Source organism: Centrocercus urophasianus, unplaced genomic scaffold (genome assembly GCF_019232065.1).
Source record: "Centrocercus urophasianus isolate 14NV4802_14NV808 unplaced genomic scaffold, USGS_Curo_1.0 seq_25, whole genome shotgun sequence".
Lineage (NCBI taxonomy): Eukaryota > Metazoa > Chordata > Aves > Galliformes > Phasianidae > Centrocercus > Centrocercus urophasianus.
In genome coordinates this window covers 8,043,992-8,062,638 of record NW_024884811.1, presented here as the reverse complement: position 1 = coordinate 8,062,638, position 18,647 = coordinate 8,043,992, and the positions used below count along the sequence as shown (strand labels likewise).

Genomic DNA, 18,647 nt, shown 5'->3' with positions numbered 1-18,647 from the left:
AATCCAGTGCATTCTGCTGTATTTTACTTCAGTTTCTATTTGTATATATATATATCACACCTGAAAACTATTGAAGATTAAGTATATTAAATTCCTCCTATTCTTCCCCCTGAAGAGTGGTCAGATGAACAATCTAAAAAAAATAGAATTAGAAAAATGTGTTGCTTTTGAAATATTGACGAAACTATTTGAAACTGAAGTAAAATACAGCAGAATGCACTGAATTCAGATGAAAACTTCTGTGCTTTTAATCTTGTATCTTAGTCTGTGCTTTGTGTAAAATGTTTCTGGAATGGATTTTTTTCAGAGGAGATATTGTACATTAAAGCTAAATTCATCTTATGACTATGAAGAGATTCTAGTACATTTTTGTTATACTTCTCAGTTATACAACAGTGAATAAATTTTTCATTAAGTAATGATTTTCTAATGCAGTTCATTAGAGATACAGTGAATGGTAATGTGAATGGTAAAGTGAAATTACCTGTAGTAAGTTGGAAAATGGTTTTCATTAGCTGTATCAGCAGGTTTTATTTACACTTAAACGAACAAAATTTATAATTCTGACAGGTATTAAAAGAAGGAAAGTGATAGCCCTGGTATAGCATGTATTCAAATGCTTTTCATAGATGGAAAAAAAAATAGAATCAAAGAACGATAGAATTGCTCAGGTTGGAAAAGACCTTCAAGATCATCAAGTCCGACCACAACCAAACCATACTACCCTAACTAACAACCCTCCACTAAATCATGTCCCTGGGCACCACATCCAAATGGTTTTTGAACACATCCAGGGTTAGTGACTCAACCACCTCCCTGGGGAGCCTATTGCAGTGCTTAACCACCCTTATTGTAGAGAAGTTTTTCCTGCTATCCAGCATAAACTTACCCTGGTGCAACTTGAGGCCATTTCCCTTGTCCTGTCACCAGTGGAGCTCTTGCTGTAAGCACCTTTCAGATACTGGAAGAGAGCAATAAGGTCTCCTCTCAGCCTCCTCTTCCCCAAACTAAAAAGTCCCAGTTCCTTCAATCTCTCCTCGTAGGACATATTCTCCAAGCTCTTCTAAGCCTTGTTGCTCTTCTCTGGACCTGCTCCAGCACCTCAATGTCCTTTCTGTACTGAGGTGCCCAAAACTGAATACAGTACTCGAGGTGGGGCCTGACCAATGCCGAGTACAGGGGCAGAATCACTTCCCTAGTCCTGCTCATCTCACCATTCTTTATATGAGCCACGATGCCATTGGCTCATATTTAGCCAACTGTCCATCATTACACCAAGGTCTCTTTCTGTCAGGCAGCTTTCCAGCTACTCCTTCCCAGGCCTGTAGGGTTGCCTGGGGTTGTTCTGACCAAAATGCAGGACTCGACACTTGCCCCTATGGAAACTCGAACAGTTTACATTGGCCCATCAATACAGTCTACCCAGCTCCCTCTGTAGTGCCCTTCTCCCCTCAGGCAGATCAACACTCCCTCTCAACTTGGTGTTGTCTCCAAACTTACTGAGGGTGCTCTCAATCCCCTCATCAAGATCATTAATAAAGATGGTAAATAGAAGTGGTCGCAGTACTCGTGATTGGCCACCAACTGGATTTAACCCCACTGACCACAACTCTTTGGGCCCAGCCATTCAGCCAGTGTTTCACCCAGCAGAGCGTATGCCCATCCAAACCATGGGCAGCCAATTTCTTCACAAGAACATTGTGGAAGAGATAACTGTATATTGTGGAAAAGCACGATAACTGTGTGTGTGTTATTTGTTATTTGTGAATTTAAATGGATACATTTTTGATAATAGTATATTTGGGTAATGGTATGAGAAATAAACTGAGGATAGTTTGATTGTTTTTGAGTGTTTCTATTAACTGTGATATATTAATAATTCATTAATTCAGCTCGGAAAGCAAATGGTATCCCGTGCTCCATCAGAAGAGGGGTGGACAGCAGGGACAGGGAGGTGATTGTCCGTCTCTACTCTGCTCTTGTGAGGCCCCATCTGGAGTACTGTGTCCAGGTGTGGAGACCCCAGTACAAAAAAGACAGAGAGCTGTTGGAAAGGGTCAAGAGGAAAGCCACAAAGATAGGACTGGAGCACCTCCCCTACAAAGACAGGCTGAGGGAGCCTACAAGTTGCAGGAGGGAAATCAACTCTTCGAAAGGGTTGATAACTGCAGGACAAGGGGAAGTGGCTTTAAGGTGAGGGAGGGAAGATTTAGATTGGATGTCAGGGGAAAGTTCTTTACAGAGAGAGTGCTGGAACAGGCTGCCCAGAGAGGTTGTGGATGCCCCATCCCTGGAGGTGTTCAAGGCCTGATTGAATGGGGCCCTGGGCAGCCTGGTCTAGTACTGAATGGGGACGTTGGTGGCCCTGCATGAGGGAGGAGGTTGGAGATTCATGATCCTTGAGGTCCCTTCCAACCCTGGCCATTCTGTGATTCTGTGAATGAAAACAAGTTGCATAATGCTCCTCAATTCTTGGGTTCTGTTGACATAACTTGTACACAGTGTACTACCCTTCACTGTGCTTCTTGTACTCAGGCAGATGATCAAATGATAAAATCTTTTAACAGAAGTATTCCTTTCATCTGAAAATCATTACCGAAATAACTGACTATGAGTCCTATCTGTCAGTGAAAAAAAATCTATTGTAATGACTGTTTCAACAATAGTTTGTAGCTGCAGCTCATTTTGTGTAGAATTTCAAATTTTAAGGTCGTTTTTAAGAATTACTAAATTGTAACCAGTTGAAATTAGGATGCAGCTGTGAAAATGTTTGCGTTTTAAGAAAATACTGGCAATTTCAACAAAATGAAGTCATTTTTAGGTGCTGAGAGCAGTGAAGTTGAGACCAGGGGGACTGTAACAAATTACATCCATGTGACAAATAAATGAGGCACAGAAAGGCAAGAAGATGATACTTCATGGAAAGTAATCCTCACACTTCAGTTTTCACCAAGCATTTTAAGCTACTTCTTTTCCATTTTTCCCAACTGCATCTTTTAAACATACTTCTTGGTACTTGATATTTCTAGCACTTTCTAGCTTTTCTGCATGTGATTAGAACTGTTGATAAATATGAGCAGTGATGATATGTTTTTTCAGGAGGAAAGACTTTTGTGGTATGATTTTCTCTAATAACATTATTGCTGTCAGCATACCAGCTTAGGTACACGTCTTGTCAGATTTGGTATTTGGAAATTCTCATAAAGTTAAAGTGCCTGTAAGTGCTACAAATACATGCAGAATGTTTTCTAATTCTACAGAATTAAAGAGGAAGTCATCTTGTTGTAACTAAAGTAATGGGCTGGTTTTGCTTTCTAGTAACGTGAAGCTTTTGCAGAAGGTTTGGTGTTGCTTTCAGTACTCAGACACTTCCCCCCAGTTGCGTATATAGGTCTTAACTTTGTTAGGACTAAAAGATTACTGAGTTGACAGGTATTGATATTCATAAGTATATATGCATGATAATTTTAAGAAAATATGTTTCAGAAATTGTCATCTGATGGACAAGAAACAGACAATTTCATGTAATTGAAGATTATTTTATCATTAACCTTGAATTAGAGCTATTGGCTTTGCCATGGCGACTGATTTCTAAGCTGTGTAATGACATTTTTCCTGCTTTAATTCCGTTCTTACATTAATTTTAAGCTATTCCTCCTAAAATCAACTTTGTCATGTTGCTGAAGCGGAGTAGTGCTAGCTCATTGTATGGGTGATTGCATTTTCAGTAGTAAGGTGAAATTGTGGCTCCATGCAGCTGTTAGCTCTTTGAGCTTGCTGCTTGATTGATTTGCAGTTCCCCTCAAAATCCAGTGGAACTGGAAGATTAAAATTTGAAATAATCCATTTTAATAGCATTTCTGAAAGAAATGACCAGGAATACAGTGCATGAGTGATAATGTGTGATAGTGAAAATGGCATTTTTGTTCTAATTTTCAAGCATGATAAACTTTTATCCAAAAATATAGAAGAACATTGTGCCTTTTATCTGCTTTCTTAATGTTTGTCCATCTGTTCACTGCTATTTGCAGGCTTCTACAAATTCATCTAAAAAGTAGAAATGGGGAAAAAAATCAAAATGTCTATAAAATGTCTACAAAATATGCTAACTGGCACCTAGCAGTTCTGTGAATTCAACAGTTTTGAGAAAATGTTGCATTTGGTAGAGGTACTTTTGAAGAGAGATGCATGTTGACTTGTTCACAGTCAGGGAATTTGTTCATCTAACAATTTCTGTAACAGAGTTGGAGCCCTCTGTAATAATTCATTTGCTGAATGAAGCAAGATCGGACATGGTACCACTTTTCTGTCTGCAATGAAATCCCCTTGGATTGTTGCTTCCAGTCAGCTCTGCACTGACAGGCAGTTCATGGTAGGAGCAGACATACAGCTGTTGATTATAGTTCGTAATGGGAAACCAAAATCACAGGACAACCAACACTGCCACTGCTCTAATTCTACTGCTGTCCTTTCCATGAATTTGCTGAGATGGAAGGAGCATCCTTTCTTTCCTCTGTTGTTTTGTACCCTCCCTTTGGTGCAACAGGTAAAACCTTGCAGCCTATCTGAGACTAGGCAGATAGAGCTTGTGCAGATTTATGGCTATATTTTGCATCCCATGAAAGAACTTAGTCAACGCTAATGTCTATGAGAGCTTTTCAAGCTTTAACAGAGCCTGAGGCATATATAGGGGTTGTTTTTCTCCAGAGTAGTCTAAAGCTTTTCATACTTTCATGTTTTCTCAGGGTGAAACTCTGCTTTTCTGTGTAGCGAGCTCAACAGAAGGCTGGGTCTAAAGCCCTGTTCTGCCATTCTGGGTAGTGTGTAAGCTGTGCTCAAGCTTTCATAACAGGAAGATGTTTTTCTTCTTCTATGATAGCTGAGAGTATTGACATGGGACATAGCATACTGGGGCTGGATACTTTGGGAAATGTTGTTTTGGCTTGCTGTGCTGTGGCAAATTTTTATATAAATGTTTGCTTTCTATTACGAAGTCAATATCATTTTGAGTTGTAATACTGTCTGTTATCTTTGAAATATCCAATTGATTTTTATTTCTTTTGCAGCTTGGATAAGAAAAAAAAGAAAGGATCCACCCACCATTGAGGTAAGAGATGAATTGTCTTTAGATTTTCAATTGTGACAGTTAAAACTACAGTAATTCTTTTACAGTGGACTTTTTTGTTCTTACTTGTCCAGTAACTTGTTGCTTTGGGGTGAGAAGATAGTGTTGCTTGCCTAATTTAAGAAATAACATTAAGACTTGATGTATATACTTAGGAAAATGAAAAATACATGGAAATAAAACCCCCAATATTCTGTTCTTTGTTTCTTTTATTTATTTGAAATTAGAGTCTTTAAGATAGTCATGGTTATTCAAGAGGGTTTTTTTTTTTTTTTTTTTTTTTTTTTTTTTTTAATTACATCAATTCTCAAATTACTGCTGTGAATTTTTAGGACAGGTTCTCTGCGTATTAATGCAACCTTTTTTTCAAGGTAGCCGACATTAAAATGCGGGTTTCAAATTCAGATGCCAGCAATACAAGCAAACAGACTGTATTAAAACAGTACATTGCTAATGAGATGGGGGAGTTGCAGCCATAATTTTTTCTCTCAGTGGTTTCTAGTAGAACAAAGCAAAATATCCTCTAATTTTAATGCTGATGACTTTGTAAAGAGTAGAATGAATTTGGCTTCTTGTCCGTGTATGCACACATATGCACACATTTCCACTTCTTACCCTGGGCTTGCACTGTAAGTTGCTAAGTGTTAGCTAGGAGTGATTGAGTCGGCAAAGCGTGGGTTACTACAGAAGATTCAAACTAACAGCCAGAGGGACATAAACTTGACTTAGGTCAATAAGAATAATTGCTTTGACCAAAGCTTTGGTCACTTGGATCTTCTGAAATGCATCGATTGTGAAATGTTGTTCTGCCTACTTGTACATGAGGATGAGCTTGAGATGCTTTTCATATGATGTTTACAAGCCATAGCTCCCATGCAACTTAAAGCTTTTCAACTGTTTGTGCCTTTTTTTACCCTTTGCCTCTGAGGTTGCGGAGATAAGGGCTACACTGCATGCGTGAATGGAAGAAAATGTTAAATTTACCCTCAAATGATGGGACCCAGAGAAGAATTAATACACCTAAAAAGAAAACCCACAAACTTTTTTTCCCTCCCTCCTAATCCTAATTTTTTGTGCAAAAGGGATACCTCAGAAAGCATTCCATCTAAGCTCGGACTGCTCTTTTAAGTGGCCATGTCCCAAGTATACTGTATGCCTAGAACATTTGTGTTGAAAGCATCACGTCATGTGACACTTGAAGGCATGAGGTGTTTCATGCATTTTATGCTATCATTTCCAAGAGCCAAACTCTTAACCATCCAGAGATGAACCTACTCCAGAGAACATGGGCAGCCCTAAGTTTAGAATTTGAACAGTAAAGCTCCTTCTGGCACTGGGGCTGTTGTTCTCATCTCATGTAGAGATGGAGTCTGTACAGGTGAGAGAACTGTGGATCAATGGTGTTCTGAATATTTTACGTCCCAGAACGAAGCAATCTATGGAGGCTGAAAGACTAGTGGGAATAGTGATGCAGAGTTAACAGGGCTGCTTGTACCTTCAGTCCATAAATTAATAGATCTGAAAAACTATTTAGCCGTTAGGTATTTTACCTGCAGGGCTGTGCATTGTCCTTATCAGAGCAGAAGTATTATACCAGCAATTTGAATTGCAGTTACCTTTTCTTTCACAAAATCTCCAATGTGGATTGGTTTGTTTTTTTTTTTTTTGTTTGTTTGTTTGTTTGTTTGTTTTTGTCCTGTATAAGGGAAGCTAGTTCAAATACACATATGTTAAAAATTCTTGCTAAAAATTTGCAATGCTTTTTAAATGTGATACACAGCTTATTTTTTTTTTCTGTATTAGTATGGGGGGACGTGCGTGTTCTACTTTCCTCTTTGGTTAGAAACTGTTGTATCACAATGTAATTGTAAAGATAGCGGTGAAGTGCATACAGAATACTATTTGGTGTCATATGTAGAACTGACTGGCTCTAGTGCTTTAGGTACACAATTTGTGGGTAGCTATTGTGCATTATATTCCCATTTTGACAGTAATGCTGATATGGTAAACTGCTGTTTCTAAGCTGTGGAACCAGGGAATGTTTTTGACCATGTTTCTTGTTGAATCTATGCATAACAAATCTTCTTGTTCTTTTACATATTTCTCTTGGGACTAGGCCATTTCTGTTTTGTGCCTTAATGACATTTTACTGTCAACATCACATTGTAACACCACAGAAAAACATTACAATTCTTTTTTTATGATTGTCTTTTTTTTTTAGCCTACCCCCCTTTTTTTTATTTATATTGTATATTGAGCTTTATGTTAAGCTTTATTACAATTTCTGTTCCACTTCTTTGATCCGTTTGCCTACTATCCCCATGTAGTATTTTGTGGTGGTTTTTTTTTTTCTTACATATTTATCTTTTATTCAGCTCTCGGCTGTGGGTGATAGAGGTTGCCAAAATGCTTGTACATTCAGATCTCTTGGAGAGGTCTATTATAAAACTTGGGAAATATTGTGAAGCTTCACAAATCAGCTGAACACATCTTGCTGTGATAGCACCAGCAAGAACCTCCTGGGAACCAGTGAATTTTGTAAGCCAAGGAAATGTGGCTCAAAATCATTACATCAGTCACTGAAGTGAGGGCGAATGTGAGTTGTCCTTATTTATGCTGGCCAGCATGGTGAGCTCATGACACCATTTTTATTCTGTCTACAGATTTCACTTCTGACTTAAAACATGGCATCTTAGTGTTTTGTATTTGGCATGTCTCAGTTGCATGGGAAAAAAAAATGCAAGGGGTAAATCCTCCTGTGGACTCTCTTTTTGGTCTCCTGTTGCTGTTCCATTCACCAAACTGGAACTCTCTATATTTAAAAGATGTTGAACAGTGTAATACCTGTAAGAGTGATCTGGCTTTTTATGTACCTTAATGAATTCCAAGCAAAGATCTGCTGACAAGAACTTCTCAAGACTTTGTTGATAGAGCAATTTTCATGACATTCATAAGCATTCTACATCTCTTGCACTCATTAGATATTTATATTTTATATAAAATTTATATTTTATATAAATTTATATAAAATTTGAGATATATTTATATATAATATATATATATAAATTATATATATTATATTTTATATTAAATAGGTATTAAAATATAAATAGATATTAAAAAGGTAATGAAATGGTAGTCTCTGTTGGTGCAGATCCTGAGATGCTGGATGCATAAGATACTTAGCATAAGCTTCATTTTTGGTGCCTATCTTGATAGAGAGAGACTCTCTGTCACTCATCTTCATATGATCATTTATATATATATATATATATATGTATTTAAGTATATCAATTAAATATGTATTTATATCAGACACATAGCCAAGTCTTTCCTCATATAGGTAGAGAGAGTAATATTACTAAAATTAGCTTAGATATCCTGTGTAAGAGACACAACTGAATCTTCAGCTTCAAAGCCTGGCATTAAGGAACCAACAGGCACATTTTTAAGGATGTAGCTAACCTTAAAAATATCCAGTATATAGTGCATTTTTTAAGCTTTTCTTATTTGTAGCTTACAAGCTTAATACTTCTTATTTCAGCATCAGATTTACTGTCAGATTTCTGTCATTTTCTGACAGATTTACTGTCAGATTGACAGGGTCTATTAAAATGAAACACAAATGTATTTCAGTTAATTTAATACATTTAATGTATTTAGCAATGCAAACCCCTTTTTTCCCCCATAACAAACCTTGCAGCTGTGCACTACTTCTGATAATGTCCTGGGGGTGCCCGAATAACTCAGCTGTGCTCCTAACTTTCCAGTAAAATGAGGACAGAATGAAGACAATCTTGTAGTACCGGAGTATGTGAGCATTAAAACCAGAGAAACTTCTTGTGGCAATGCTAGCGAAACTGACATGGAGAGGAAAGCAGTTCTCTAAACCTGCCAGTGTGATAGTTCACAATGGGCACATGAGTACCTGCAGAAAAACTGTTCTGTGAATACGGATCTGGAAGTAAATTCTCTATATGCTGGAGGCCTCTTTTTTTTGTTGTCCATATATAGCGTAGATAGAGGTATTCACAGGTTAAATCCTCACTGTTTCTTTCTTTGTATGCGCATATGTTTGTATATTGAATATTTTGTGGGAAGCAAAATGGAGTTTTGTGTTTCTTTAACTGGTGTAAGGAGTATGAAGGTAGTTTGTAATAGGACATACTACAGTGAATGACTGCTTTTCTCATGCGTTACTTATTAAGCAGTAACAAAACTCAGTGTCTTCTGAACTGTGCAGGTGGGTAGAAGTTGAAACGTTATAAAAAGAAACTTATTTTCAAACTATGTCTAGCATTTCTATAATTGCCTGTTTTGACATCTTCCTTGTTAAGGAAAGAGGAATGTACCTCAGTGATTTTTCAGTAAGCCTGAGGTTTCAGCGATAGCTTCCCCTCAAGTAATTACATTGTAATAGCTCCCATAGTGCGTGTCTACTTTTACCATTCAGTCGTAACTATTACTTGAGAGATTATATGAAATAAACTAGCTTCAGTCATGGAGATGAGTCAACACAGCCTTTTGTTTTGACACTGTTCCGATTGCACATTTTAGTTTTTCTCCTATCTTCTTTCATATTCTTCAGTTGAGAAGTTTCAAAATGAGAACTTTGACATAGAGAATAGGGTTTAGCAAATGAGTATTCCTGAAGCAACTAAAAAAGCTGCAGGATATGATTTACGGTTTTGGGAAATGCTGTTAAGAAGGGACAGAGATAAACAGCTCTTCTGGGCAAAATATTTTCCACCACTGTTGTTCAGGATCACAACCAGGACTGAAAATTTGGGACTGAAAATTTTCTAATCATTTGACTTGCACTAAATAGCATTTTGCACAGTAAATTGTGCATGTTTTCTGAAAGGATTATTACTCAGTTTGAAAGGGCATTAAAACTTGACAGTACAGAGCTGAGCTGAAAGAGTCTTAATAAAAAGGAGCATTCAGTGAAGTCACTTTGACAAAGAGATTGAAGAAGCCGTTATCTTTTAAGAGTTTTTCCTCTTATTTACTTTGTCCTCAGCCTCCACAGAAGACTGAGGGATCAAAGTGTCTCCTTACTTTCCATTTCCCTGTGCTGCAGATCCAAAGGCTGTATGGAGAGAGGGAGCTGCTGCCACTTTGTTCCACACTTTGTCTGTGTGGGTGGGACTGCATGGAGCAGTGGCTCTGTCTGCCAGTTCACTGTCAGCACAGCTGAATGAGGGTGGACGGAGAAGTAAAGTGTACCAGGAAAAGGGCTGGTACAGATTACATCATATTTAAAGCAAGGGGAAAGTAGGGAACAAACTGACTGCAGCTACATCTCCTCCCTTGCTTTGTGGGCACCAAGACTGTAGGCTGCCCTTTATTCTGGGTTAGTTTGTGGTTTTTGCTGCTTCTTTTCAGTTTTGGCTGTCTTGGGTAAGTGTTTGATTTTGTCCAGAAATCTGGATTATGTTATACGATTTAGGAGCAAGCCCCTACTGAACTGCCTTTAAAACTAAATATGGGGCTCTTTGTAAATCATAATGGTACATATATTGTAAATAATATATTGATCTAACTCACACTGATTGTGGAGTGCAACTTCTGTGCTGTTAACTGATTAAAACCAGAGAGTTCATACACTGCTCCTTTAAAGAGCCAAGAATACAAAATAAGGGTAGTTTTCAGAGTGCACAAAACTTGAGTGATCTGTGCCAAACAAACATAAGGAATTGCCTTTCTCTTACAGTAGTTTCCATTGCCGGAAACATGGCTCCAACAGTACACTGGAGGTTTGCTTCTGTATCTGCATAACGTTTAAGGGGTTCTTGCAGGCTGTAAGCAAAAGTAATTGCTCTGAAGCAGCAGCTGTGTGCGTTCCGTAATTTGTCTGGGTAGTTTGTGTGATGCTCATTCGAAGGTCAAAAAAGCTACAAAGCCTGGACAAAGAAAGATGTCATAAATTGTGATGTATCCAGAAAGAAAAATTTGGATGAGTTTACTTTTGAATTACATGGGATTTATCCTTCTGAAAAATAATGTCAGGTGTACAGAACATAGTCCATAGTTTAATATTGCAACTGGACAGAGATTTAAGGAAACAAAACAACTAAATAAAGCAAATCCTGGATCAGTTTGACAAATGGCTGATTGTTGATGGAACACAGATATTTAACAAGTACATTCTGTATAAAATTAGCTGTCACCTGATTCAGTGTTTGATTTAAATCAGTATTTTAATGAAGAGAGATAAGCTTTCCTAGTTCAAGCTGCTCCTCTGTATCTGCCATACACTGACACTTCATTGACCACATCATTTGTTATTCCCAGCCTGGTGCTGCTGTGCTCATGCCAGTTGTTGAGTTAGCAGGACATGCCCTGGGTCAGAACATGCAGTGCTTCACATTGATGGTCTTGAAATATGATGTAACAGCCTGTTACCTCATCTTGCCAATTTATCTTGTGGAACTGGAAAAGGGAGTTTTGTGACCCTGTTTGGCAATGTTGCGGAATGGATTATTTGGCTTAACAACTAGCACTTTGCTGGACTTTTGATTATTTTGTCAGTAAAGAAAATTTCTGATACTTTTAATTGTCTCACATTCAACCTTTTGAATGCTGACTGTTTCAAAAGAGATTTCTTTTTTTCCCTTTGTCATTTTTAAGTTTTTATTTCAAGAAGTATTTCGGATAGTTTGTAGATACGCATTTTTAAGAGTTCAAAATTCAAGTTCATTCATGATTAGACAAAGTATTCAAACAAGGCACTAAAATGCAAAGATTCTGTGAGGTTCTTCTGTAGTTTGAACAACATTAATATGTCCAAATATTTCTCAGTTCTAACACCAGACAGTAGAAAGCTAACCCTATTCAAATCAAAGGAAATCAGAATGTATCATTAAGAAAATTTAGAAAGTTGGAACAAATTCTGAAACAACATAAGCTATTTTTCATTTCCTCAATACACAGACCCATCTGAAAAAAAACAGTGACATCTTTGCTTAATATTAGTAATACATCAAGCCCTTGTATCTGTGGACCTGGGTGTATTGTCTTTAGAAAATCATCTAAGTAGAACAAAACTGAGCTGGTAACAGTCTGTTAAAATAACCTTCAAAAAAAAAAATTCCATTGTACATCATCACATTGGTACTGTGTGTCTGGCCACCTGCGTCCTTAGAGACAGCTGCTCACAAGTCTCCACTGTCCTTTGCCTTCAGGAGATTGAAAATGTTACACGGGAAGCAAATAGCACTATAACCTATGGATAACTTGAAGATCTAGAGTGACACAGGAAGAGGAAGGGGAGGAAGAGTTCCTCAGATTGTGGAGTTCAGGGGTGCTGCAGCATAGAAAGGGTGGAGTACAGGCATTTTCCTGCAAGACCTACTGTGCAAGGGCTGATCACACTAATGAGTGAGACCCTGGGTGTTTGTATTTGTAGTGTTTTCCTACCAAGAGAAACTAATTCTATTTGTTCTGTGAGGCTCTTTCTTTGTTCAGAAAGGGTAAAGCAGCAGCAGTATGAGATCCAGTGAGAGTGAAAGAATGCTTCACTTCAAACATTCTGTCTACAAAACAGGTTTTCTGTGTACAGCCATTGAAAGTCCTCTTGGTGGAGTCAGATATCTGATTTTTTCTCCTCTCTGGGGATTGTAATTTCCAAATAACAGAGAATACTAAGCAATGCATCTCATCTACTAGGATTTAGTGGGATCTTTAAGCAAAAATACAGCTTTCAGGAGTTTGCAAGAAAAGTATGAATTGCTGAAGATCCCTCATTAGCTCACTGAGATGTAACAGCTGAAACAGACACAGCAAAGTCACATGCCAGCAGCATGAAGTACAGTATGATCTCTCTTACAACAGTGCAGTTGGGAGCTAGCCATACATCCTGGACTGCACTCCTTCCACGAGCAGTCATCCTTTTTTCTTCGTTCATGTAGCTTTTACTGCCATTAAGATGTCAGAATATGTGGAAGAAATCAGTTTCTGCATGAAGAACAGCTGTTTAAAAGTCCATGTAGGTCCGCTTTGGTATTCCCTTCATAATAATAATATGAAGTTCATCAAGAAAACCTTAGAGATATCTTAATCCATGTTTTTAAAGGGACATAACTCCAATCATAGAATGTCTAAAACTTCTTAGATAACTGCTCATCTAGCTTTGGTGATTTGTGTTTTTTAATCTGCCATGAGCAAAAAGTCTTTTACATTCCTCTTCGAAATAAGATGTCAGCCTTGTAGTCAGATGTAGTTCTGTCCACACCATTTCTGTTTTGTTTCTAACTCTGGGAGTTGATGCATTTCAAAAACGAGATGTAGAGATTTCAGTTGGTATAAAACATGGCTGGGTGTTTTCAGGCATTTATTTATCCCCCAGCGAAGTCCCAGTCCTTACATTTCTCTTAATAAAAATTGTAAAGGGCAGTTCTGATACTGTGGATGCAGTGTGCCTCCTGAGAACTGCAGGTCCAGAGGGTTTGTGTCATACAGTAGTTTAAAGACAGTGCTGGATGAAAGCTTAGAAAACTATTGCCATCTGAAAGATGAAAAATTATTTTTGTTGGGCTAAGTAAAATTTTACTTTCCCCCTAGGTCAGAACACATTATGCACTTGTGTTTTTATGTTTCAGCAGACAGTTTCAATGGTATGTTTTTGGGGCAGTTGGTAGCGAAGTTATCCATTTTTCTAAAATAATTCATCTTACAGAAGATGTATACTGCTCTAAACCTGTCTGTGTAAACTAAAATTTAAAAAAAAAATGACTTCTACTCTTAGTCCCCCCATAGAGCATGTGAAACAGAAGAGAGCTGGGTGGCAACAGAACCTCAAAGTGAAAATGTCTTTGCATGCAGGTGAGCTGAAAGGGAGGAGAGGAGGGCTCTGATGGCGTGCATGTGTACAGACCACTTGTCATGGACAACAGAGCCCACTGGTTGTCTGCTGCTGTTCAGCAGGGAATGGGAAGCCCTTCAGCACCAAAAGGTGTTTGGCAAGGAACCTTTCCAGCTTCCGCTGTGTTTAAGTGCACTAAGACATGTAGATAGTCTGAAGTCATATTTGGAAGGTTATAAAGATCCTGTACGTTTTTAGTGTATATTAAGGCTTATTCCTTCTATAAAATTGCGCGCAGTTATTTCATTAAAATGTGTACATGGAAGCAAGTTGATTATTTTATTTGAATTTTTTTAGATAGCAAGTATACTTTGACCACTGAAAGCTAATAAAAGAGCTGCAGCTGGGTCTCAAAATCAAATGACAATTACATCATCATCATGTAAAATGGACTTAAACCACTGGAATTTAGTTACAGCTGTATAAGGTAATTGTGTAGAAGTAATCCTTCAAAAAGTTTTAAAGTTAGTAAGTAGCTGTTTGGATTAAGTGAATTACATTCCTATTTTGGTACATCATTTCATGCTGTTCTGGCAGAGATTGCAGTGCAGCCTTCAGATATCAGAGGTGATGTTCCATTGTTTCTTAGTAGCGAAGTAATACAACACCATAGGAGTAACCCCCTTGAAATCAGTAAGATCATGATCAATTTTTATAGGCATGTAGTGAACGAGGACAGAATTAAGAGATGTGATAAAGGGATTTTGCTGTGCTGACAGTTGAAAATTTGACCACATTGCACTTGACATGACATTTTTATTTGAGTGTGGAAAAAGTTTTCTCTCATCCCTTCCAGGCTGTGAATCCATTTATATGCAGCTTGTGCATTTTCATTTTATGTAGGCATATGAAGTGTTTTGCCTCTTTTGTTGTGAATTTGAAAATTAAAGCAGAGAGGCAAACAAGGGCTAAGAAAAACATGTTAATTTTTCGTATGTCTATGGTAAGGTTTCTATACATACTATCAAATATATCTGTTCTTATTTTCCTCCCCATCATATGAAGGAGGAAGGGGATAAAATGAGGCTCACTAGAGATGAGCCTGTGGGAACAGTGCTAGGGTTGGGGCTGAGACAGTTAGCTCAATTATCAGCGCATCTACAGCAAGGCACGCAGCATGGGCAGGAAACAGGAGAAGCTGGAAGCCATCATGCGGCAGGCAAACTAGGACTTAGTTGCTGAGTGAAGGACAGAATGGATGGCCAGGCCCAGAGAGTGTTGGCAAATGGAGTTGCATCCAACTGGCGTCTAGTTGTGAGTGGTGTTCCCAAGGGGCTGGTATTGGGCCTTTTTAACATCTTTATTAATTATCTGGATGAGAGGATTGAGTGCACACTCAGTAATTTTGCAGGTGACACCAGATTGGAAGGAACTGTTGATCTGCCTGGAGGTATGAAGGCCCTTCAGAAGGATTTGAACAGGCTCAATTGCTGGGCTGAGGCCAGTTGTATGAGCTTCATCAAGACCAAGGGCCAGGTCCTGCACTTTTGTCACAACCCCAGGCAACGCTACAGGCTTGGGACATAGTGGCTGGAAGACTGGAGAAAAAGAAGTGGACCTGGATAAATGCTCATCTGAACATGAGCCAGCAGTGGCCAAGGTGGCAAAGAAGGTCAGTGGCATCCTGGCTTGTGTCAGAAATAGTGTTGCCAGGGAAGTGATTGTCCCTCTCAGACTGGTGAGGTTACACCTTGAGTACTGTGCTCAGTTTTGGATTCCTCACAACAAGAAAGACACGGAGGCCCTGGAGCATGTCCAGAGCATGTCCAGAGAAGGGCAGTGAAGCTGGTGTGGGCACTGGAGCACAAGTCCTATGACGAGTGGCTGAGAGAACTGTGATTGTTTACTCTCGAGGAAGTTCAGTGAAGACCTTGTAGATCTGTCCAACTAACTGAAAGGAGGTTGTGCTGAGGGGATTGGCCTCTTCTTCTCTGTAACTAGTGATAGAATGAGAGGAATATGGTCATAATGCTGCTTCTCTGAAGCGTCTATACACTAATGCACGCAGTATGGGAAATGAACAGGAAGAGCTGGAGATCTGCGTGCGGTCGCACGGCTACGATCTCATTGCGATGACGGAGACGTGGCGGGACAGCTTGCATGACTGGAATGTTGTAATGGAGGGCTATGTGCTTTTTAGGAAAGATCGGCCGGCAAGGTGGGGTGGTGGAGTTGCTCTTTATGTGAGAGAGCAGCTAGAATGTATTGAACTCCACCTGGGGGAGAGCGGTGTAGCAGTAGAGAGCTTGTGGATAAGAATCAAGGGGCGGGCTGGTATGGCTGACACTGTTGTGGGAGTGTGCTACAGGCCCCCCAGTCAGGAGGAGGAGGTTGATGAGGCCTTCCACAAGCAATTGGAAGCAGCGTCACGATCCCAGGCACTGGTGCTTATGGGGGACTTCAATTATCCAGATATTTGCTGGAAAAGCAATGTGGCCAGGCACGTGCGGTCCAGACAGTTCCTGCAATGTGTTGAAGACAACTTCCTGATGCAGGTGGTTGAGGAATCGACGAGGAAAGGGGTACTGCTGGACCTTATTCTCACTAATAGAGAAGGGCTTGTCAGGGAAGTAAAGGTCGGGGGCAGCTTGGGTTGTAGTGACCACGAGATGGTGGAGTTCAAGATCCTGAGTGGAAGAAGTAAAGCAAAAAGTAGGATTGCTATCCTGGACTTTAAGAGAGCCAACTTCGATCTCTTCCGGGACCTACTTGGAGCTATCTCTTGGGCTAGGGTGTTGGAAGGGAAGGGGGCCTGTGAGAGCTGGTCGGCATTTAAGCAGCTCTTCTTCCAAGCTCAGGATCGGTGCGTCCCTGTGAGGAAGAAATCGGGAAAGGGTGGCAGGAGACCTGTGTGGATGAGCAAGGAGCTCGTGTGCAAACTCAAAGGAAAGAAATGTGGAAAAAAGGTCTGACCACTTGGGAGGAATACAGGAATGTTGTCAGGGCCTGCAGGGATGCGACGAGGAAGGCTAAAGCCCACCTGGAATTAAATCTGGTGAAGGGGATAAAGGATAATAAAAAAGGCTTTTTTAAGTACATTAACAGTAAAAGGAAGACTAGGGAGAATGTGGCTCCCCTGCTAAGTGACGGGGGTGTTCTGGTAACGGGGGATGCTGAGAAGGCAGAGATACTGAATGCCTTCTTTGCTTCTGTCTTCAGTGAAAAAAGCTCCCCCTCGGGAATCTGAGACCCTGGAGGTTAGTGAGAGGATCTGGGGAATGGAAGACCTCCCTTCAGTCAGGGAAGAGGTGGTCCGGGAGCGCCTAGGCAACACCAATGTTCACAAATCCATGGGACCCGAGGGGATGCATCCACGGGAGCTGAGGGAGCTGGCAGAGGTGATTGCTGAACCGCTTTCTGTCATCTTTGAGAGGTCTTGGAGGACGGGGGAGGTGCCTGAAGACTGGAGGATAGCCAATGTCACTGCAGTCTTCAAAAAGGGCAAGAAGGAAGACCCAGGCAATTATAGGCCAGTCAGCTTCACCTCTGCCCCTGGAAAGGTGATGGAACAGCTTGTGCTGGATGTCATCTCCAGACAACTGGAAGAAAAGGAGGTTATCAAGAGTAGTCAGCATGGGTTCACCAGGGGGAGGTTGTGCTTGACCCACCTGGTAGCCTTCTATGATGTTCTCTCTGGCTGGGTGGATGGGGGGAGAGCAGTGGATGTAGTCTACCTTGATTTCAGCAAGGCTTTTGATACTGTCCCCCACGACATCCTTATAACAAAGCTGAGGAAGTGTGGGATAGATGAGTGGACAGTGAGGAGGGTTGAGAACTGGCTGACTGGCAGAGCGCAGAGGGTCATCGTTGGCGGGGCAGAGTCTGGTTGGAGGCCTGTAACCAGCGGTGTTCCTCAGGGGTTGGTGCTGGGTCTGGTCTTGTTCAACATCTTCATCAATGACCTTGATGAGGGGATAGTGGCCACCCTCAGCAAGTTTGCTGATGATACGAAGTTGGGAGGATTGGCTGACATGCCTGAAGGCCGTGCTGCCATTCAGCGAGACCTGGACAGGCTGGAGAGCTGGGCAGAACAAAAACGGATGAGGTTTACCAGAAGCGAGTGTAGAGTCTTGCATTTGGGGAGGAATAATTGCATGCACCAGTACAGCCTGGGGGATGAGCTGCTGGAGAGGAGCTCTGCAGAGAGGGACCTGGGTGTCCTGGTGTATGACAGGTTGGCCATGAGCCAGTAGTGTGCCCTTGTGGCCAAGAGGGCCAATGGCATCCTGGGGTGCATTAAAAAGAGCGTGGCCAGCAGGTCGAGGGAGGTGATCCTCCCCCTCTACTCTGCCCTGGTAAGGCCTCATCTGGAGTACTGCGTCCAGTTCTGGGCTCCCCAGTACAAAACAGACAGGGATCTCTTGGGAAGAGTCCAGCGGAGGGCCACAAAGATGGTGAGGGGCCTGGAGCATCTCTGCTATGAAGAAAGGCTGAGTGAACTGGGTCTGTTCAGCCTTGAGAAAAGAAGACTGAGAGGGGACCTGGTCTATAAATATCTAAGGTGTGGGGGGCAGAATGGCGAGGCCGGACTCTTTTCAGTGGTGAGTGGAGACAGGACAAGGGGAAACGGCCGGAAACAGCAGCATAGGAAGTTCTGCACCAATGTGCACAAGAACTTCTTTACAGTGAGGTGACGGAGCACTGGAACAGGCTGCC

At 40.6% G+C, this 18,647-nt stretch overlaps 1 protein-coding gene across 1 annotated transcript in view; it reads left to right on the top strand.

Annotated features, from left to right (window-relative positions):
• NDUFAF2 (NADH:ubiquinone oxidoreductase complex assembly factor 2) overlaps nt 1–18,647 on the top strand; it is a 49,534-nt gene that overhangs the window by 26,370 nt on the left and 4,517 nt on the right. Inside the window, exon 3 of the mRNA XM_042825842.1 lies at nt 5,067–5,107. Within this exon, the coding sequence (XP_042681776.1) occupies nt 5,067–5,107 (41 nt within the window). The remainder of the gene's footprint in view (nt 1–5,066; nt 5,108–18,647) is intronic.